Here is a 24,992-nt window from a genome sequence, read left to right on the forward strand (position 1 = left end):
TTACGGAGCCATCCAGCGGTAAGTGCTAGTTTCTGGTGTCATTCCTTCAGTCAGCACCTCAATCCGAGCAATACCAAAGTCTGCAATCTTGATTGACTTGTCAGCAGCAATCAATAGATTGTCGGATTTTAAGTCACGATGAATAAGATTTAGACCATGCACATACTCCATCCCCTTTGCCACATCCAAGGCATGCTTTACTACTAACTTCAATGGCACAGCTCGGTTTTGTCGCTTCGCGAGGAACTGACGCACTGATCCTCTGCTTGCATATTCAGTCACAATGCATAACACCATGGTTTTACGACATGCACCAACAAATCGTATAACATTTGGATGCTTTAAATTTGCTAGCATCTTGACCTCATGTTGAAATTGCTGCTCTATAAAGTGAGCCTGCTCAAGAGCATGTTCTGGCCTCTCTAGAAGCTTAATGGCAACATCTTCACCATTATAAGTTCCGTTATAGAGCTTCCCAAAAGAGCCTTGAGCAAATGCTTGTCCAATGGTAATCCTACTCAAGTCAATTGTCCACTCATCACAAATCACAAGCCCAGTGGTGGGGAATTGAGGATCAACCAAGGCTTGAGCAAGGGCATCATCGCTCAACCTAGAAACTCTCCCCCTGACTACGCTAGCAGCAACAGAATAGTTACTGTGGATGTGATTACCCTGCTGGTTTAGAATATCAGTGTGAGAACCATTTGAACCAACACTTCTGTTATCCACTGCCATTGCACCAGAACCACTAGCATTGTTCATCCCATAACCTTGAATAGACATGTTTGCCCCTCGCCAAGCTTATGATAAAAAAATTGCGACAATTTTGATTCAAATCTACAAGTCTAACAAATGTCGGAGCTACGGTAGTTTTTCTGATAAAGCAGGTACAGCAGAAGAGCTTCAATCCGGCTTATTTGTTTTGCATGAAGATTTCTAAAATCAAGTCGTACCTCAACAACCCTGAAAAACATAAAATTTGAAACGGTTAGTTATCAAAATCAATTCTTCTATGTAGACTTAGAAGGTCAAACACTTGTGAAACTGAGTAATCATGTTTCCTCTTTGATGAATAACCTAATGATAAGCATACTAGAGGTAGGAAGCAATTATCTCAAACTTTAACTTTCACCACTACAATTTTCTTCCGATTATTGTCGGCAAACTTTCGAAGGCAAAAAAAATAATCCAAAATTCAAACATAGTACAACTTTCGGCAGAACTCCACATTATAGAAATAAAGAAAAAGGCTAAATTTGTCCCAAAAAAATAGATCTAATAAATATGTGGATAAATTTTAAAATGTTCTCCAATTATTAACTGTAAATGTCCTTAATTATTTAAAAGCATAGTAAACATCAAACAAAATACATGTGCTTGAGATTTTTTCTTTATTTTAACTATAGTTAATCAGCCAATAATTTCACACCAAAAAAGTGATTTTGGAGTGTGGATTACAAATGAGATTTTGAAAGTGAATGTATTTGGTTGTAGATACAAGTTAGATTTAATGAATTTTTCCACTTTGAATTCAAGGAATATACTCATAATTACTACAATAAAGCAAGATTTAATAATTTTTTTCACTCCAAATTAAAGATAGTAGAAATAAATAAGAAGAGACACAAGAGAAATTTGGTGGTCGGATGAATTAAATATGGTAAGCTGGATTTAATGAATTTTTCCACTTTGAATCCAAGAAAAAAGTAATAAATAAGAAGAAACATAAGACAATTTTGGTGGTTGGATAAATCAAATATAGTAAAATAGATTTAATGAATTTTACCACTTTGCATTCAAGGAATATACTAATAAATAAGAAGAAGAAAAACGGCAAATTTGGTGGTTGGACGAATCAAAATATTCACAGGGACTCTCTACCGTTTTGTATCGTGTTGTATGGCTAAAAATGTAATATAATTTGAAATGCAATTAAAGAATCAACCACAACACGATCCCAAAGTAATTACAGTCCATAATGGAAATCCTCTTAACCAATGCCACTCTAATATAGTCTTCATAGGTTAGAATAATTAGACCATAACCTACCATAAACCCCTTTTATATCCATACTCCATAGTTGAGACTAGGTAATAACATCATTAACAAAATTTCAACTGAAAATAAGGAGAATTCACCAATTTCATGTAATTGTCATAAACAATTTACAAGCACAGAAGATAGGAACACATTGCCAATTAAGAATTTAGATAAAAATGGAACTCAAAACGAGTCTAGGGATGCATAATTTTAGCTGCTTCTTTATTCTTCATTGACATAAACAACCATTTTGGGGTCATATTACTAGTTTACACGCCCATATTTTAAAACAATTGAATTCAGAAATCAAAATAACATCAGCAACAACATTCCCATGAAAAAAAATTCTAATTTTTAACTAACTTGATGTACCAACAAACAGACGAAATGAAATGAATATCTACAATGATTTTAGGTGCTTTTTTTAATTCTCATTGAAACAAAGATCGAAGATCAACTATTTTTAATATTGCTCAAAATAACATAATCGACAAGTTTTCATATAGAGAGAGAATATTTATGCGGTTGCCGATGTTGCATTCATTCTTATCATCCTCAGCCATGACATCAGAGGTCCATTCGACACTCAAGTTATTTTCTTATGCATTTTGACCCCTTACTACCGGCTTCATCTTACTCCGTCGTCTTCTACGGCCTAAACCCTAGGAATCGCCATGCTAAAATCACCGTTTACAGCCAAAAGCATTTCAACTCAACGACGTCATTTGCTTTTAGACCCACCTAAGTTATTTTCTTATACATTTTGACCCCTTAAATTTTATGACGATAACATCAACAACATATTCAATGTAATTTTACGAATGGGATCTGAAAAAGGTAAATCGTACATACACCAAGTAGAAAGTTATTTCCGAAAGACCTTTGGCTCAATTAATGAATACTATCGTAATTTGGGGGTTTTAAAAGGGTAAAATATACGCACACCAGTTAGACAGGTCATTTTAGAAAGACCCTCAACTCAAACAACACGTGTTAAAGTAATTTGATTAAAAAATCTACGGAAGTAAAGAGGACATAATAATTAAAAGAAAAAAAGCATTACATTGTATTTGAGAAACAAGGAATACAATAATAATAGTCTGTTATGCGGAATTTGATATAATACGAGAAAATATAAATGCGAAAAACAAGACAACAGATTTACGTGGTTCACCAATAAATTGGCTACGTCCACGGGAAGAGGGGGAGCGGTTTTATTATGGAGGGGCAAGAACAGAATTACAGAATAGGGTTTGTCATAGCGTCTATATATAGTGCTAAGATACGCCCTAACAGGCTTGGGCCCAAAATACATAATTGACAGATAATTAAGGGCCCAATTCAAGGCATTCAACAAATCTCCACCTTGACTTGAATTCTCCAAACAGATTCTTCAGACGCACTATGATAGTGCCAGGCCTCCCCCTCTTCCTCAGAATTGCACCGTAGGGCAATTAACAGCTTCTGATGTTGAGCAAGTCTAAACAGTGTTGAAACTTGCTCTGTGGAACCGGCTTTGTGAACATATCAGCAGGATTATCAGCAGTTCCTACTTTCTTCACCTTGATTCTCTTCTCACTTTTCAGAAAATGATACCTAACGTCAATATGCTTGGTTCTCTCATGATGGACTTGATCCTTGGCTAGACAAATTGCGCTCAAACTGTCACAATACACCGTAGCCTGATCATGATGAAGACCAAGATCACTAACCAGCCCTTTCAGCGAAATCCCTTCTTTTGCAGCCTCTGTCAAGGCCATGTACTCCGCTTCCGTAGTAGACAAAGTCACTGTAGGTTGCAAAGTTGCCTTCCAACTGACGACAGATCCTCCAAGGGTAAACACATAGCAAGTCATCGATCTTCTTGTGTCAACATCTCCAGCATAGTCAAAATCAGAATAGCCAGTAACCAAGCATTGAGTATCACCTCAATAAATGAGACCAACATCACATGTACCTCTAAGGTACCGGAAAATTCTCTTCACAGCCTGCCAATGTTCTTTCCCTGGTTGTCCCATGAATTTGCTCACTACACTGACTGCATGTGCTAAATCTGGCCTTGTACAGACCATAGCATACATCAAACTTCCTACGGCACTGGCATAAGGGACTCGTGACATATACTCCTTCTCTTCTTCTGACTGTGGAGCGAACATGGCAGTGAGATGGATATTGGCAGCACTGGGGGTATCAATAGGCTTAGATGAAGACATGCCAAACCTCGCCAAGACCTTCTGAATGTAGCTTCTCTATGACAAGAAAAGTTTCCTTCTCTCTCTATCTCTAATGATCTCCATCCCTAGAATCTTCCGAGCGGCTCCCAGATCCTTCATCTCAAACTCAGCACTAAGTAAACCCTTCAGCTTCTGAATGTCATACTTCTTCTTTGCAGCTATCAGCATATCATCTACATAAAGCACCAGATAGATGAATGAATCATCCTTGAGCCTATTGTAGTAGACACAACAATCATATGAGCTTCGAGTATAGCCCAACTTCACCATATAGCTGTCAAACCTTTTGTACCACTGCCTTGGAGATTGCTTAAGTCCATATAAGGACTTCTTCAACTTGTAGACGTGATTTTCCTTCCTGGAACTTGGAAACCATCTGGCTGAGTCATGTATATCTCTTCCTCCAACTCTCCATGTAGAAACGCTGTTTTCACATCAAGTTGTTCAAGCTCCAGATTCTGATGTGTAACTATCGCTAGTAACACTCGGATGGAAGTATGTCTGACCACTGGTGAGAAGATCTCATTGTAGTCCACTCCCTATCTTTGGTTGAAACCTCTGGCAACAACCCTGGTTTTATACTTGACTCCTTCTGCTGGTGATATCCCTTCCTTCTTCTTGAAAACCCATTTGCAAGTAATAATCTTTCTCCCCGAAGGCTGTATGACCAAATCTCATGTCTGATTCTTGTTTAGGGACTCCATCTCATCTCCCATAGCAGCAAATCATTTTTCAGAATCAAGACTTAAAATGGCTTCTTTGTAAGTAGACGGCTCAGATGTATCTACCTCTTCAGCAACCTGCAGTGCATAACCCACCTTGTCCTCAAAACCATACCTCGTAGATGGCCGAAATCCAACCCTCCTTGGCCGATCTTGAGCTATACTCCGATGGATATCTGATGGCATAGATTCTAGAATATCAGTTTCTGTCTGTGGCTCTTGATCCTCCTTTTCAGGTTCTTTTAAATCGCTCTCATTCTGAATGACTTGAAACTCCACCTGTTTATCAAGACTCGCAGTTTTTGACGTAGTTGTAGGCTTCACAATGGTTCTAAGCAGAGAACTTTCATCAAAGACAACGTTCCTGCTCATAATAACCCTCTTTTCTGCTGGAGACCAGATTCTGAAACTTTTCACTCCATATCCGTAGCCCACAAATACTCCCTTTTTAGCTCTTGGATCTAACTTACCTTCACTGACGTGATAGTAAGCCGTACAACCAAAAGCTTTCAGATTTGAATAATCAGCAGCTTTTCCTGACCATATCTCCATAGGTGTCTTGCACTGTATGCCTGTATGTGGTACGCGGTTAACCAAGTAGCAAGCTGTACTAACCGCTTCTACCCAGAATCTTCTATCTAGCCCAGCATTAGAGAGCATGCACCTTGCTCTCTCCAGAAGTGTTTGATTCATCCGCTCAGCTACACCGTTCTGCTGTGGTGTATTTTTGACTGTACGATGTCGAGCAATCCCTTCATCCTTACAGAATTGATCAAATTCAGACCAGCAGAATTCCAGCCCATTATTAGTTCGCAATATCTTGATCTTCTTCCCTGTTTGATTTTCCATCTAAATTTTCCACTCCTTGAACTTATGGAAAGCTTCACTTTTATGCTTCATCATGTACACCCAAGTCATCCTTGAGTAGTCATCAATAATGGACACAAAAAATCTGCAGCCTCCCAAAGACTCAACACGGCATGGACCCCAGCAATCAGAATGGATATAATCAAGTGTGCCTTTTGTTCTGTGAATGGCCTTTGGAAACTTGTTGCGATGTAGTTTTCCAAAGACACAATGTTCACAAAACTATAGGCTCTTAACCTTATGACCAGCAAGAAGATCCTCCTTTGACAGAATTTGCATCCCTCTTTCACCCATATGACCAAGTCTCTTGTGCCATAACTTAGTCATATCCTCCTGGTGAACTTCTGATGATGCAACATGGGCTGAACCTGTAACCGTGGAACCTTGTAGAAAATACAAAGTACCACGCATGACACCTTTCAGAATCAGATTTGAACCCTTCCAGACCCGTAAAACTCCATCTTTTCGCGACCAGCTGAATCCCTTGCTGTCAAAAAGACTGAGAGATATCAGATTTTTCGTCATCAATGGAATGTGCCTGACCTTGTTCAATGTGAAAAAGCTACCGTCATGTGTCCTTATCTTGATCGAGCCTGTCCCAACCACCTTGCAGACAGAATTGTTGGCCATCGAGATGCTGCCTCCGTCTACCTGCTCATTAGTCGTGAACCACTCTCTCCTAGGACAGATGTGATAGGATGCCCCAGAATCGAGAACCCACACATCTGAATGATGAGTCTGCTCATCCGCAACTAGGGCAATGTCTTCTTCAGAATTGGTGTCTTCTTCAGCAACAACAGCAGAAACTGATTGTTTTTCCGATTGCTTCTTCTTCTTTGGACAATCAAATTTCCAATGTCCCTTCTCCTTGCAGTAATTACAAACATCATTCGGCTTTGCACCCTTTGACATCGGCTTATTTTTATTTCCGCCGTTTTTCCTTCCATTTCCGCTACTGGTGAACAGACCGGAAGGCTGTATGTCCGTACTTGTGCCGTTAGCCTTATGCCGTAATTCCCTGCTATGAAGGGCCAATCTGACTTCTTCCAATGACACAATATCTTTCCCAACAATGAATGATTGAACAAAATTCTCAAACGACATTGGGAGAGATACTAACAGAATCAAGACAGCATCTTCATCCTCGATCTTCACATCGATATTACGCAATTCTAATAACAAAGTATTCAATTTCTCTAAATGTTCCCTGAGTTGTGTACCTTCATCCATTCGTAAACCGAATAGACGTTTTAGAAGCAGCTTGTTGGTTAGAGATTTTGTCATGTACAAACTCTCCAGCTTCAACCATAGACCAGCAACAGTCTCTTCATCTGAGACCTCCATGATGACGTCATCCGCGAGACACAGCATGATCGTCGAATGCGCCTTTTCCTCCAGAATCGTCATCTAAGGAGTAACGACGACGTTCTTATCTTTTGACAACAGTGCCCAGAAGCTTTGTTGTTTCAACAAATCCCGCATCTTGATCTGCCATAAACTGGAACTGTTCCTCCCTTTGAATTTGTCGATTTTCACGTTCAAAGCAGACATCTCGAATTCTCCAAGAACACCGATTAACCGAGAGGCTCTGATACCAATTTGTTATGCGGAATTTGATATAATACGAGAAAATATAAACGCGAAAAACAAGACAACAGATTTACGTGGTTCACCAATAAATTGGCTACGTCCACGGGAAGAGGGGGAGCAGTTTTATTATGGAGAGGCAAGAATAGAATTACAGAATAGGGTTTGTCATAGCGTCTATATATAGTGCTAAGCTACGCCCTAACAGGCTTGGGCCCAAAATACAGAATTGACAGATAATTAAGGGCCCAATTCAAGGCATTCAACACAGTCAAATAATGTAATAATTGAAGCGCATGAGACAAGGAAGATTAAAAAAAATAATGATATTGCCAATGAACGAGGAAATATATATGGTGCACCAAATTACCACCAAGCTTATTCCATAAGAAAGTGAGATAACGCTGAACTATATACTAACTCATCATAAATCTCAAGCCCAATGGTGGGGAACTGAGGATCAACCAAGGCTTGAGCGAGGGCATTATCGCTCAATCTAGAAACTCTCCCCCTGACTACGCTAGCAACAACAGAATAGTTATTGTGGATGTGGTTGTATTGGTGGTTTAAAATATGAGTGTGAGAATCATTTGATCCAATACTGCTGTTATCAACCGACATTGTAACAGAACCTCCAGCATTGCTCATCCCATAACTCTCCATAGACATGTTTGACCCCTCGCCAAGCTTATAGTAAAAGTTATGCGACAGGTTTTGATTCAAGTCTGTAAGTCCAACAGATTTTGGAGCCTCCATCATATTTTCTGATGAGGCAGCTACAGCAGAAAAGATTCAATCCGACTTATTTCTTTTGCACGGGGATTTCTAGAATCAAACCACACCTCCACAGACCCTGCAAAATATGAAAAATGTAAAAGGTTAGGTACATCAAAAATCAATTCTTCTACATAGACTGACAGGGTCATCTAGTTTCAACTCTTCTTTTTTATATAAACTTGGTGTCCGCAGCTTGCATGAACCTCGACTAATTCCACGAGATAATGTAACTTTCCACTCGCAACAAGAACCAAGCAACTCTATCTAACAAGGCTAGGACAGATGGAAAGAAATCACCTAATGTTTTTTTTCTTTGGGGTATTCAACCTGAGACCTCATGAATTTCACCCCTACATTTTTCTTCTAATTACAGAGAGTAAATTTCAAGTAACCAAAAGGTAACCATTCTTATCTACACCACAAAGATAAGAACGGTGACCTTTTGTTTTTCTTCCAAATATAGGGTTTTTTATTTCCAAAAATAAAACAAAACATCACCATAAGCCAAAAGAATCCAAACTATAAGCATAAACCAATATGATAAACTTCCCAAAACCATAGAAAATGAAAGAGATAAACAAATCCAAATTGAACTTTCACCCCTACATCTACATCTTTCTTCCAATAATGATAGAACAAAAGGTCATCATTCTAATCAGGGGCGGAGCCACCTTGGTATCGAACCCCCTTCGTCTACTCCTGTGTCTATTTTAATTAATTTTGAACCCCTTATTGAAAATCCTGGCTCCGCCACTGTTTCTGTTATGAGTTGGGAACCTTTACGTATACTCACACTAATATTTAACACCCATTTCCATATTTACAGTCCTTTTTTTAATCTCCTAATTTTTTTAATTTTTGTGTGTATTAGCCCATGGATTTGACATTCTGATCATCTGAAGTTTTTTTCAAAAAAAAAATTATGATGACCTCCGTAATTAGTTAGGAAACCTTAAAGTACACTCACACCATTGTTTAAATAATTATTATCGCATTACAAGCCCTTTTTGAAGAATCGTCCAAATTTCACAGTTTTTCGTCTGTAAAACCCATGGATCTGGCGTACGAAGCACACAAAAAAATTTCGTCAAATAAATTTATAAGGACCTCCTTAATGAGTTAGGGAACCTTCACGTATACTTACCCCATTTTTTTAACGCTCAATTTCATATTTACAAGCCTTTTTTTAATAATAGACAAAATTTCCCTATTTTCATGTGTAATCACCGTTTTCGCAAAACTTCTTTGGCCTATATCTCTCCTTAAACTCATTATAGCCAACTTATTGCACCTTTTCATTGGGGCATGCATCTGTGCATATTTTCTTCATATATCTGAATTATTTCAATCTCACTTTTCTCATTTTAGTTTTCACGAAGGTTGGTACGAAGGTCGGTCTCACTTTATTGTGAATAGCTTTATTTTTAATTATTTTATCTCTTCTACTATACTAAAACATCCACTCAAATATTGCTAACTATTGGGAATAACTTGCTAGTAAATAATTAATCTAGTACAAATTTTAGAATCATGTCTAACAACAGATTGTAAATAAAGCCTAATTTATAATTGCTACTCTATGATATTTATGTAAAATATTTTAATAATAGTGTTGATTAAGCAAATATGTACACACCTCAACTATTTCATTAGCTATTTGTCATCTTCGTGTAACTTTCTCCATCAAGGCTTCGATAAATGAAAAAAGGATTACATAATCTCTTATACTCATTTCACAATATAATCTCATATGCTCATTCACAATATAAATAGAAGAAAACGACTCTATCAAGATCTTACATGTTTTATTTCACATATTTTTGTATGTACTAGTCCCGAACACGTGCTTTGCACGTGAGTCCCACAAAAATATAATATGTTGTAAAAGTTACATTCAAATTACATTGTGATGAATTTCACAAATGATTTAACGAAAAAATATATAAATGAAATAAATGAACAATCAACCTTTTATAATGACTTTTTTGTCGTAAAATGTAAATGTCAAATAATAAAATATTTGTGTAACCTGTTAAATTTGGACAACAAAATTTAACGTAATAAATAATTTACATTTTGATGTTATTTGGTTGAAACCTACAATATATTAGTTTTTTATTTCTCTCTAAGAAAGGGACAATACAAACATAACATACCTTCTCAATTTGTACCAAAGTTTGAATAAACCTATGTACTTGTAACAAGTATATAAATTGTCTTCATATTATATTCACATGACATAGTGTGTTTATTCTTCTTTGTATCATGAACAAAAATTTCAATAGTTTGATCATGGTTATTTTTTTTTATATTTTTTTATATTTTTTAATTTTTTATCCTTTTTTTTCTTACTTTATTATTGTTTTCTCTAACATTACTATTTTGTATCCTTTGACTTAATTCTTGTCTTCCCCTTTCGTTTATATATGTTCCATCCATTTTGTTTTTGTTGTTTTGTTTTTTACATCTCACATTTTCATTCATAAAAAATAAATAAATAAAAAGATTATCTACAAACACAAAATAACTAAAAGTGAATTTTCTTTCACTTTTGATTGTAATTTATAAATGTGTAAAATTTATTTTAAAGGATTTACAATTCTTTTATATGAGTTCATGAAATGATATAAAATAATGAGATAATTTAACCTACATATTTCAAATCATGATTCATAAGTAAACATGCATACACATTTCAAGATGGTGAATACATGCGAAAATGCTCATAAATATGAAATATTAATTTAAGAAAATAGAAGCAACATATATTTGTTTGATTTAACTTACCGATAAAAGAGAGAATGGAAAAATAATTCTTGAGTGGCTTGACTCCATCTTTGCATTCACTGATTCACAAGTTATGCTTATCAAATAATCCATAAACATCCTCATATATATAATTGTTAACAATTACATTAAAGTCGACAATAATAATGTGAAATAAGTGTCATCAAGATATTTCTTCAATTCTAAAATGCTTGGACTTCCACTAAATAACTCTCTATCTTCCAATATCTTTAATACATAATAAAATGCACATTTGAATACCTTAAAATTGCTCCCATTTATATCTAGTTTTGTATTTAGTTATTAGAATATATTTTTTATTTCGTACATAAAAAGAGAATATTTAAATAAAGGACAAAATGGTAATTCAACTTTGAGGTTTGGAGCTTCACACTTATAATAATATATGATGATTACTAATCTCCTATGAAAAAAAGATTTTGCCAATTCAACATCTTTTGCCTCCAGTTTTCCTCTTTCTCTGTAGCCGTAGGACGAGGGCAACACCTGAAACGCGCCTTTCAAAATATCAGTCATGATTTCTGTCTCCCTACTGCCTCGAGCATCTTGTCCACTTGAATTCGAGCAACACCAAAGTCTGCAATCTTGATTGACTTGTCAGCAGCAATCAGTAGATTGTCGGATTTTTGATCTCGATGAATAAGATTCAGACCATGCACATTCTCCACATCCAAGACTAGCTAAACACCTAACTTCAATGGCACAACTTGGTTTTGCAGGAACTGACACACTGATCCCCCTCTTGTATATTCAGTCACAATACACGACACATTGGTTTTACGACATGCACCAATAAATCGTATAATATTTGGATGCTTTAAATTTGCCAACATCGCGACCTCATGCTGAAATTGTTGCTCCATAATGTGAGCCTTCGCAAGATCAAACATAGTGCAGGACGAGATAGCTGGCATGCACCTTGACTGATTCCGGGGGATACCTGTAACTTTCCTCCACCAACATGTACCAAACAACTCTTTACCAAGGCTACGATAGATGGGATATTAAACATTAATTAAAACACAGAATATTCATAAAAATGAACTATCAAAGGAAAAATCAAGGAAGAAAAAAAGTAAAAATTAATTATCTTGATTGTGATTATGACTCTACTTGTTTTTCGACGCCGATCAATTTTTCAGACTATTGGAGATCTGAAGAAAGATCGAAGTAAAAACTAAGAGAAGTAACACAAGAAAAAAAGAACACATAGAGAGAGTAATGTATGAGTACGATTTACATGTGTGAGTACAAGTTTATAGAGACTACTTGTATTAGAAATGTTCGTTAAATTTCATTTTGACCCTTGAATTATGGTTTATTTCAATTGAACATCCAAACACGTGAGATTGTGCTTTTATTATATATTTTTAGTTCAAATTGTAAAAGAAAAAAATTACTTTGTCATACAATAATAATTATTATAAATGTTCTTAACGCTCATTTTTATATTTTCAAGTCATTTTTTAAAGAATCACCCAAATTTTCTGACTTTTTTATGTATATTAGCACATCAAGAATTTGACGTCCAAATTACCTGAATTTTTATAAATAAAAAACTTTATGAGGACCTCTGTAATGAGTTGAGAACCTTTAAGTACACTAACACAATATTTTGAACACCCATTTTCGTATTTACAAGCTTTTTTTAAGAGTCGTTCAAATTCCACAATTTTTCGTGTGTATTAACTCATGATCTGGCATACGGAGAATTAAAATTTTCTTTCTCAAAAAACTTTATAAGGAACTCCTGAATGAGTAGAGGAACCTTCACATATACTCGCACCATTTTAAGGCTCATTTCCGCAATTTAAAGGCTCTTTTTAAAGGATCACCCAAATTCCCCTATTTTTCATGTGTATTATTAGCCCATGGATCTGACGCACAGAGTACCCAAAGTTATTTTATCAAAAAACATTATGAGGACCTCCGTAATGAGTTAGGTAACATTTACGTACACTCCCACAAACTTTTAGCACCAATTACGACATTTACATGCCCTTTTTTAAGAGTCGCCCAAATTTTCTGATTTTCGTGTGTATTAGCCCATATGATCTGACACCCAGAGAATTCAAAATTCCTTTCTCAAGACTTTATAAGACCTCCTTAATGAGTAGTAGAACCTTCACGTATACTCACACCACTTATTAGTGAATTTCTGCATCATTTTGTTTAGAAATATTCAGATTAAAAAAATTAATGAGTGTTATAGCACACGAAAATCGGTAAAATCTACCTTTGCCTTTTTTGGGACTTGTTTGAACTTGAAAATGCACCATTTTTTCCAGCGGGACAAACTGGTTCCATTTCTAAAGTCTTAACCGACGTCCATAAATAATTTCAGCAATATTCTTCTGGGATTTCCATATAAAAAAGATCCATGGGATATATTACACAAAAATGGGTAAATTTGACTTTGTCTACTTTTGAACTCGTTTGAACTTGAAAATGCATCATTTTTCCCGCGGGATGAACTGATTCCATTGCTTTGTCTTAACGGACATCCATGAAAATTTTTGGCCATTTTGTTTCAGAACTTTCGAATTAAAAAAATCCATGGGCTATGGGACTCGTTTGTACTTGAATATACACCATTTTTTCCCGCGGAAGAAACTTGTTCATTTCAAAGGTATTAACGGATGTCCATGAAAAATTTCGTCCATTTTATTTAGGGATTTCCATATCAAAAAAATTCATGGTTAGCATGAAAATTGGTAAAATTAGTCTTTCCCTGCTTGGGACTCGTTTGAATTTTAAAATGCACCATTTATAATTGTGGGACGAACTGTTTCCAATTCTAAGGTTTTAATGGATGTCCTTGAAAAATTTCAACCATTTTATTTCAGGATTTCTGGATAAAAAAAAAATAACGGGCTATAGCACACGAGAATCAGTAAAATATGTCTTTGCCTATTGTATGGTTCATTTGGACTTGAAAATGCACTCATTTTTCTCGCGGGACGAACTAGTTCAATTTCTTAGTTCTTAATGAACGTCCATGAAAAATATCGGCCATGTTGTTTTAGAATTTCATGATAAAAAAAATACATGGGCTATAACATATGAAAATCGGTAAAATATATATTAACCTACTTTAAGGCTCGTTTGAACATGTAATTGCACCATTTTTCTCCGCTGGACGAAATGGTTCAATTTCTAATGTCTTAACGGATGTCCATGAAAAATTTTCACTATTTTATTTTGGAATTTCAAGATTAAAGAATTCATAGGCTATAACACACGAAAATTGGTGAAATCTGCCTTTGCATGTTTTAGGACTCGTTTAAACTTGAAAATGCACCATTTCCCCGTGGGATGAACTAGTTTCATTTTTAAGGTCTTAACGAACGTCCATTAAAAATTTCGGTCATTTTGTTTCGAGATTTTCATATCAAAATAATCGATAGGCTAAAATCGGCCTTTGCCAGCTTTGGAGCTCGTTTGAACTTGAAAATGCATCATTTTCCCCGCGGGACAAACTGATTCCATTTCTAAATTCTTAACGGAAGCCCATGAAAATTATTGTCTTTTTGTTTAGGAATTTCCGAATAAAAAAATTCATTGTATATAGCACACGAAAATCGATAAAATCTGTCTTTGTCTGCTTTGGGGCTCATTTGAAATTGAAAATGCACCATTTTTCCCCGCAAGATGAACTGATTTTATTTCTAAGATCTTAATGGACAACCATGAAAATTTTCGGCCATTTTTTTTGAGATTTTCTAATTAAAAAAATTCATGGGCTATAACACACAAAAGATGGTAAAATTAGCCTTTGTCTGATATGGGATTCGTTTGAACAAGAAAAATGCATTATCTTCCCCAACGGGACGAAATTGTTCCATTTCTAAGTTCTTAACGGACGTCTATGAAAATTTTTGGTCATTTTATTTTGGGATTTTTGGATTAAAAAATTCATGAGTTATACCACATAACAATTGATAAACTTTGTCCTTGTCTGCTTAGGGACTCCTTTGAACTGTAAAATTCATTATTTTTCTCGCGGGACGAACTGGTTTCATATCAAAGGTCTTGACGGACGTTCATGAATATTTTTTAGCCTCTTTATTTCAAAATTTCTAGATAAAAAAATTCATGGGCTACACATGAAAATTGGTAAAATCTGTCTTTGCCATATTTGAAGATTATTTAAATTTTAAAATGCACTAATTTTCTCCGCGGGATGAATTGGTTCCATTTTTAAAGTCTTAGTGGACGTCCATGAAAAACTTCGGCCATTTTGTTTTAATATTTCTGGATATAAAAAAATTCATCGGCTATAGCACACAAATGTGGTAAGATCTGCCTTTTCCTAATTTGTGGCTCATTTGAACTTGAAAATACATCATTTTTCATAGTGAGACGAATTAGTTTCATTTCTAAGGTCTTAATGGATGACCATGAAAAATTTTGACCATTTTTATTTGGGATTTCCGTATCAGAAAAAAATCATGGGCTATATAGTACATGAAAATTAGTAAAATCTACCTTTGCCTGCTTGGTCTCGGTTTTTTCAACTTCAATGCATTATCTTTTCTCATGGAATTAACTAGTTCCATTCCTAAGGTATTATAGACGTAGTTGAAACATTTCGGCCATTTTGTTTCAAGATTTTCAAATTAAAAAATCGACAGGCTATAACACATGAAAATGGTAAATTTTGTATTTGCCTGATTTGGAAAATTTTTGGTATTTTTGGATTAAAAAAATTCATGGGATATAGCATACGAAAATCAATAAAATCTTCCTTTGTCTTCTTTGTGACTCGTTTGAACTTGAAAATGCACTATTTTTTATTGCGGGATGAATTGGTTCCATTTCTAAAGTCAAATGAACCCCGAGAAGGAAAACCCCTCATTTTATCAATTTTCTTGTACTATAGTCCATTTTTTTTTGGTGATCCAAAATTCTGACGTCTTTTTTGCCCTATTTTTTTGTGGACGTCTGTTACGAAGTTGATAAGGAGTCAGTTGTCAGTGACGGCCAAAACGACCTATTTTGAAAGTCAAACAACTCCCCAAGCACGTAAATCCCTGATTTTATCGATTTTTTGTGGTATAGTGCATGAATTTTTGATGATCCAGAATTTTGATGTCTCTTTTGCCCAAATTTTTTGTGCATGATCGTTAAGACATTATCTAGGGAGTCACTTGGCCTTGACGGCCAAAACAATCTATTTTCAAGGTCAAACGAGCCGCGAAGCAGGTAAACCCCTCATTTTACAAATTTTTGTGTGCTATAGTCCACGATCTTTTTGATGATCCAAAATTCCTACGTCTTTTTTTGCCCAAAGCTTTTGTTAACGTCCATTAAGATTTTAGCTATGGAGCAAGTTGGCCCTAAACGGCCAAAATGATCCATTTTGAAGGTCAAGCGAGCCCCAAAGCAGGTAACCCCCCCCCCCCATTTGATCGATTTTTGTGTGTTATAGTCCATGAAATTATGGTGATCCAAAATTCCGTCATCTTTTTTGCCTAAATTTTTGTGGATGTTCGTTAAGATGTTAACTATGGAGCCAAATGGACCTGATGGCCAAAACTACTCATGTTCAAGATCAAATGAGCCCTGAAGCAGGTATATCCCATTTTACCGATTTTCATGCACTATAGTTCATGAATTTGGCGGCTGGAGCACCTAAAATTTTTTCTCTAAAAACTTTATGAGGATATTTGTTATGAGTTGGGAAACTTTACTGTATACTCATACTATTTTTAACGTCCATTTTCATTTTTGCAGGCCTTTTTAGAATCTCCTAAATTTTTCAATTTTCTGTGTGTTTTAGCCCATGGATTTGGCATTCTGAGCATCTGAAGTTTTTTTCTCAAAAAAATTATGAGGACCTCCTTGATTAGTTAGGAAACCTTAAAGTACACTCACACCATTGTTTTAATAATTATTATGGCATTACAAGCCCTTTTTGAAGAATCGTCCAAATTTCGCCATTTTTCGTGTGTATACCCATGGATCTGGCGCACGAAGCACACAAAATTTTTTCGTCAAAAAATTTATGAGGACCTCCTTAATGAATTGGGAAACATTCACGTATACTCACTCCATTTTTTAACGCCCATTTCCGTCTTTACAAACCCTTTTTTAAGAATAGACCAAATTTCCCTATTTTTCATGTGTAATCCACCTTTTTCTCAAAACTTCTTTGGCCTATATCTCTCCTTAAACTCATTATAGCCAACTTATCGCACTTTTTCATTGGGGCATGCACCTGTGCATATTTTCTTCATATATCTGAATTATCTCAATCTCACTTTTCTCATCTTATTCTTCACGAAGGTCGGTCTCACTTTATTATGAATATCTTCATTCTTAATTATTTTGTCTCTTCTACTATAGAAAATTTCATTAGCTATTTGCCATCTTAGTGTAATTTTCTCCATCAAAGCTTCGATAAATGAAAAAGGGATTACATAATCTCTTATACTTATTTCACAATATAATCTCTTATGCTTATTCACAATACAAATAGAAGAAAACGACTCTATCAAGATCTTACATGTTTCACTTCACATATTTTTTGTATGTATTATTATTACTAATCTCCTATGAAAAAAAGATTTTGCCAATTCAACATCTTTTGCCTCTAGTTTTCCTCTTTCTCTGTAGCCGTAGGACGAGGGCAGCACCTGAAACGCACCTTTCTAGATATCAGTCATGATTTCTGTCTCCCTGCTGCCTCGAGCATCTTTTCCACTTGAATTCGAGCAACACCACAGTCTGCAATCTTGATTGACTTGTCAGTAGCAATCAGTAGATTGTCGGATTTCAGATCTCGGTGAATAAGATTCAGACCATGCACATGCTCCACATCCAAGACCAGCTTAACAGCTAACTTCAATGGCACAGCTTGGTTTGCAGGAACTGACACACTGATCCCCCTCTTGTATATTCAGTCACAATACACGACACATTGGCTTTACGACATGCACCAACAAATCGTATAATATTTGGATGCTTTAAATTTGCCAACATCGCGACCTCATGCTGAAATTGCTGCTCCATAAAGTGAGCCTGTCGCAAGATCAAACATAGTGCAGGACGAGATAGCTGGCATGCACCTCGACTGATTCCGGGGGATACCTGTCACTTTCCTCCACCAAAATGTACCAAGCAACTCTTTACCAAGGCTAGGACAGATGGGAAGAAATCACCTGGTATTAAACTTTAATTAAAACACAGAATATTCATAAAAATGAACGATCAAAGGCAAAATCAAGGAAGAAAAAAAGTAAAAATTAATTTACCTCGATTGTGATTATGACTCTACTTGTTTTCCGACGCAGATCAATTTTCAGACTATTGGAGATCTGAAGAAAGATCGAAGTAAAAACTAAGAGAAGTAACACGAGAAAAAAAGAACACATAAAGAGAGTAATGTATGAGTACGAGTTACATGTGTGAGTACGAGTTTATATAGGGACTACTTGTATTAGAATTGTTCGATAAATGTCATTTTGACCTTTGAATTATGGTTTATTTCAATTGAACATCCAAACACATGAAATTGTGTTTTTATTATATACTTTTAGTTCAAATTTTAAAAGAAAAAGAATTACTTTGTCAGGCAATAATAATTATGATAAATGTTCTTAATTATTTATAAGCTTAGTAAACATCAAAGAAAATACATGTGCCAGAGATTTTTCCTTTATTTTAACTCTAGTTAATCAGGCAATAAGTTCACACTACAAATGAGATTTATGAGTGTAGATAAAAGTCATACTACAAATGTGAATGTATTTGGTTAGATTTAATGATTTTTCCACTTTTGATTTAAGGAATATAATCATAATTACCACAATAAAGCTAGTTTTAATAATTTTTTCCACTTTGAATAAAAGATAGTAGTAACAAATAAGAAGAAGCATGAGATGAATTTGGTGGTTTGACTATTGTAAGCTAGATTTAATGAATTTTTCCACTTTGAATCTAAGAAAGTAGAAATAAATAAGAAGAAACACGAGACAAATTTGGTGGTTGGATAACTCAAATATTGCAAGCTAAAATTAATGAATTTTTCCACTTGAATTTAAGGAAAATACTAATAAATACGAAAGAAAAAAAAGGCAAATTTGGTGGTTGGACGAATCAAATATCGTATGAGATATTTGATGAATTTTTCACTTTCAATTTAAGTCAAAACACTAATAAATAAGAACAACAAGGCAAATTTAGAGGATGGACGAACCAAATATCTTAAGCTATATTTAATGAATTTTTCCACTTTTGAGTTTTAGAAATTACTAATAAATAAGAAGAGGAAAACAAAATAAAATTAGGCTATAACCTACCATAGACCCCTTTGTTATCAGTAGTTGGAACTGGTAATAACATCATTAATAAAATTTCAACTGAAAATTAAGGAGAATTCACCAATTTCAAGTACTCATGAACAGATTACAAGCACAGAAGATAGAAACACATCGCCAACTAAGAATTTAGATTTTAAATAAATGGAACTCAAAAACAAGCCTAGGGATGCATAATTTTAGCGTTTTGTAGTCTTGTTGCGAGTTAACAAGCTCATAATTTAGAACCATTGAAATCAGAAACAAAAATAACATCAACAACAACATTCCCACGAAAAAACAACAACTAATTTTTAACCAACTTCATGTACCAACAAACATACAAGAATTACAAAATGAAATGAATCTCTACAATGAGTCTATATGTTTAATTTTAGGTGTTTTTTTAATTTGCATTGAAACAAACAACTATGTTGAAGCCAATTGCAAGTTAGCAAGCTCATAATTAAAATTGCTGAGAGAATCAAAGATCAAAATAACATAGTTAGCAAACTGACGAGAAAAATGATTTAATAACAACTATATATATATATATATATATATATATATATATATATATATATATATAAAAGAGAAAGAGAATATTACGCGGTTATTGATGTTGCATTCATCCTTCTCATCATGAGCCATGAATATGTAGGTCCGTTTGACATATCGATTGTAACCCTTGTTCAACACTGTTGTTCTTATACCGGCTTCATCTTACTCCGTCGTCTTCTCTAGCCGAAACCCTACCAATGACAGTTGAGTTTGAAGAGGGTGTTGTGTACACAGTCTTACCCCTCCTACCTTGTTAAAGTAGAGAGGTTTCCGATAGGCCCCAAAGCATATCACAATATGTGTGCTGCACTGATAAAACTATCAGAGTGTTACAAAGAAAACGAGGCTGCAAGCATAGATGAGTATTTCATATAATTCAGAACCTGATACAACTTTGAACAAATTCAGCAAGCCAACTAGTCGCTGTCTTAAATCCACAGTTTAAAGAAAAGAAACAAACTACAACATAGAAATGTTTAGTTTTTTCACATAACTATAACCCTTTTTCTATCTGAAAAGAGATAGTGCCGGATAGATATTATTGACTCAAAATCAGTTTTTCAATTCAATGTCTTTTGTCTCCAATTTATTGTTTCCCAATAGCCGTAGGACGAGGACAGGACCTGAAACGTGCTCTTCTGACATTAGTCATGATTTCTATCTCAGCCGCCTCAAGCATCTTGACCACCTGAGAGAAAGTCGGTTGCTTATCGGGGTCAAAATCCCAGCAGCAGGTCATGATATTAGATATGACAGGCAAGCAATCATTGGGGATTACTGGACGGGCACCTTTGTTGACAACAGCAAAAGCAGCCTGCACAGCAGTCATGCTCGGGTAAGGAAGCAACCCTGTTACGAGCTCTCACAGATCAATGCCAAAACTATAAAAATCAACTTTCTTGGTGTATGATAGGTGCTGGAGCATCTCCCTACAAAACAAAGTCAAACACTTAGACATCCACAACAAAACACAGATGCTATTGCTAATAACTTTGAACTTAATTTTCCTTTTTCTGAATCAGATTGTGCCAACCAAGGAGATCATCCAATAGATATCAATAAATTTTCAACAGTATGACAATCAGGTACTAATGCATGAATTAATAAAATAGTCAGCCTATACAAGCACCGTAACACATAACACAAACTGTAAAATATATTCTTTCCTTCTTTCTCTACTTTAGTATTACTTACCATTTTATATTATTTTCTCCTTTCTCACTTATATATATATATATATATATATATATATATATATATATATAAACTAAAAGGTGACATAACTTACAAAAAATCATGCGTTCGCCACCGAGTATGGGGCGAAGTGTTGGCTTATTAAGAAATCTTTTGTTCACAAGAAGAAAATTGTTGTGATGAGAATATTGAGGTAGATATTGTGGGCATACTAAGAGAGACAAGATTAAGAATGGAGATATCCTAGACAATGTAGGAGTGGCCTCCATGTTGAACAAGATGAGGGATGTGAGACTAAGATGATTTGGACATGTGAGGAGGAGTATAGACGCATTACTCCTCATAGGAGGTGTGAGATGTTGGTAGTGGAGGGCGTCATGAAAGGTAAAGTCGGGCCGAAGAAGTATTGGGAGGGAGTGATTAGATGAAGTGATTCTAGATCTTACTGAAAAAATGGCCTTTGATAAGAGAGTATAAAGGTCGCGTATTAAGGTAAATTGTTCGTTGGAAATTGAGCATTCTCTTGCTTCCTGATTAGCAAGTTTATTTAAAGTTCAGGGTCTTTTCAGAAGAAAGCTCTATCACAACAAGGTAAGGGCAACATTGTATACACTCTACTCTCTCAAACCCCACAAGTGGGATTGCACTAAGTATGTTGTTGCTACTATTAAACAGGGCGAACCTAGAGTATTGGGTATAGCTTCTGTGGAATCCAGTCAATAAATATATAAAAACTATTTGTTGGGATCTACAAAGTAAGTTATTGGTCCAACGAGATAAATGGGAACTTGCTTAAGCTTTATTGCCCTCCTCATTGAAGGCTCAATCCCCCGTATCATTGGGACCGATAAATTTTAAATTCTAAATCCGCTTCTCCTATGGACTTGTTTGTGACTATGAATTTAATTAGATCTAAGTATCATTATAGGTATGCACATTTTTTTTTGTAAAGTATTTGTGTATTTTGAAGAGTACATACATCAATGACACACCCATTGCAATAAGTATGTAATGCGAAGGACCGATATAACATAGCATGTGAGGCACGAAAAGTTAGATGTTAGAATACTGAGTCATAATCGACCTCATTTACGATCTCAGTAACTCAACAGGTTATACTAATTGATTGATCATTATGGGGTTTTAATGCTCCTTTTGTTTCAAAAGATCTAGTTCAACATATATAAGGCATTTGTTAAATCGGGTGTAGCAACATGTGTTGTAAGACTTAATACCAAATAAGTCATTCTTCTTATCGGGCATTGATTTCCTTGTGTGTCACATAGCTCCCACTTTTTTTATTTTTATACTAAATGTCGCTTTTTTTTAAAAAAAAAGTGTAAACTTCACTTCGCGCTTCTCTTCCGTGAAGTGAGTCCTCATCGCTTTTTTCTCTTCTCGCCTCCCAAAGCAGTGTTTCTAGCTTCTAATAAGACTACTCTTAATAATTGGAGGTTTCAACAAATGATTCGACTTCATGAAAAGACTAATAAATTTGTATATGATTGGTACTGCATTATACTTTTCCATAATTTGTTCGCTTTATGGTTTTAACATGAGGAGAGTAAGCTAAGTATCCCACTTCTACCTTTCCATAGAGATTGCAATAGTCTTTTCGATGGAACAAGTCCATGTACCAACACAATGCAGAATCCACATAAATGTGGTAGATTTTTGAAACATCACCTTGTCGCTTATTATGCTTTTAAAGAGGTCTATCCGTAAAAATTATGTACGTTCTGATAAATAATTTAGATTCATAGAAGATTGAGCCAAATATTCCGCTTCTACCTCTCTGTAGAGATTTTCTAATGATGAAAAAAGTCTATGTAGTAACTCAACAGGAGTCATATCATTGTTGTAGCGTCTTGTTTTTGCAAGGCACTTCTAGAATGCAATCTAGAAACATCCGAAGAAGAATGAACTTCTTTCCACCTCACAGAAACTAAAAGTGGCATACTTCGTTTTGAAAAAATTAAAGTTGGGTCTAGAAAAAGCAAACAAATCATAACGTGATATAGCCCAAAACACCTACAGCCTGTCCAAATATGAAAGAAATTAAAGAAATTAACCAAAAGGAAAAACAAAAAGAGAGATGGTTGCCTTCCAGATTGAGCTTCCATCTGCCATGGAGGACGAACACGTAGCGATTGCCTTGGAGTGAGATTGACTCATCGACAACTGCAACTAGCTGAGTTCGGTTAGAAACCCTTGAGCTCCATTTTTAAGTTTTACCCTTTCCAGCAGATTCAATCAGAAACCCTAACTAAGAAACCCTAACTAATACCACTGCATAGGCCAGGGACCCATTCTTACCCATACATTATTTTAAAATAGCTTCACTGCTTTGAAGAAAGAGGTAATGCTAAAGACGATGCAGGAAGTTCGACACTCATGAAGGAGAGAAAGAGATAATATACTTCCCATAGAAGTTCCATTTACATAATCGACAAGAATAGAATTGTGGTTCATATCTCTCAGACACATCCCCTATGAAATCCCACTCAATGGGCTCTGGGTTGGGTAGAGAGGAAGAAGACCTTACCCTTGCCTCCTAGAAGAAGAGAGGTTGTGTCCGGAAGATGTTTGGCTAAAGAAACACATAACAAAGTAATTTTTAAAAAAATAAAATACAGAAAGTAATGCAGACAGAGAAAATAATAGCCTAAAAGAATAGGATAAAAAGCTTAAGAGCTCTAATATAGGATATGGCAATAAGCTCAAACAGGATTAAGACAACAAATTTTACAAGGCTGCTATAGAGTCTAGATGCCTACGGCGCCATCCAGCGGTAAGTGCCAGTTTCTAGTGTCATTCCTTCAGTTAGCACCTCAATCCGAGCAATACCAAAGTCTACAATCTTGATTGACTTGTCAGCAGCAATCAATAGATTGTCGGATTTTAAGTCTCGATGAATAAGATTCAGACCATGCACATACTCCATACCTTTGCCACATCCAAGGCCTGCTTAACTGCTAACTTCAATGGCACAGCTCGGTTTTTTCACTTCGCGAGGAACTGACGCACTGATCCTCCGCTTGCATATTCAGTCACAATGCATAACACCATGGTTTTACGACATGCACCAACAAATCGTATAACATTTGGATGCTTTAAATTTTCTAGCATCTTGACCTCATGTTGAAATTGCTGCTCTATAAAGTGAGCCTTCTCAAGAGCATGTTCTGGCCTCTCTAGAAGCTTAATGGCAACATCTTCACCATTATAAGTTCCGTTATAGAGCTTCCTAAAAGAGCCTTGAGCAAATGCTTGTCCAATGGTAAGCCTACTCAAGTCAATTGTCCACTCATCACAAATCACAAGCCCAGTGGTGGGGAATTGAGGATCAACCAAGGCTTGAGCAAGGGCATCATCTCTCAACCTAGAAACTCTCCCCCCGACTACGCTAGCAGCAATAGAATAGTTACTATGGATTTGATTACCCTGCTGGTTTAGAATATCAGTGTGAGAACCATTTTAACCAACACTTCTGTTATCCACTGCCATTGCACCATAACCACTAGCATTGTTCATCCCATAACCTTGAATAGACATGTTTGCCCTTCGCCAAGCTTATGATAAAAATTTGCGATAGTTTTGATTCAAATCTACAAGTCCAACAATTGTCGGAGCCCCGATAGTTTTCTGATAAAGCAGATACAGCAGAAGAGCTTCAATCCGGCTTATTTGTTTTGCATGAAGATTTCTAAAATCAAGTCGTACCTCAACAACCCTGAAAAACATAAAAATTGAAACGGTTAGGTTCATCAAAATCAATTCTTCTATGTAGACTTAGAAGGTCAAACGCTTGTGAAACTGAGTAATCATGTTTCCTCTTTGATGAATAACCTAATGATAAGTATACTAGAGGTAGGAAGCAATTATATCCATATCAAACTTTC

General features: G+C 35.5%; 1 protein-coding gene and 1 pseudogene across 1 annotated transcript; both read right to left on the bottom strand.

The window, feature by feature from the left end:
• LOC104644863 (serine/threonine-protein kinase STY13-like) lies at positions 1–18,313 on the bottom strand. Its single transcript, XM_069292644.1, has 3 exons — positions 18,292–18,313; positions 7,868–8,303; positions 1–534 (listed from the first exon to the last, which is right to left on the bottom strand). The coding sequence occupies exons 2-3, from the start codon at positions 8,207–8,209 to the stop codon at positions 1–3; spliced, it is 876 nt and encodes a 291-aa protein (XP_069148745.1). The 5' UTR covers positions 8,210–8,303; positions 18,292–18,313.
• The window catches only part of LOC101245823 (serine/threonine-protein kinase STY13-like), a 13,836-nt pseudogene continuing 6,543 nt past the window's right edge, over positions 17,700–24,992 (bottom strand).

The sequence above is a fragment of the Solanum lycopersicum genome, chromosome 12, assembly GCF_036512215.1.
Source record: "Solanum lycopersicum chromosome 12, SLM_r2.1".
Lineage (NCBI taxonomy): Eukaryota > Viridiplantae > Streptophyta > Magnoliopsida > Solanales > Solanaceae > Solanum > Solanum lycopersicum.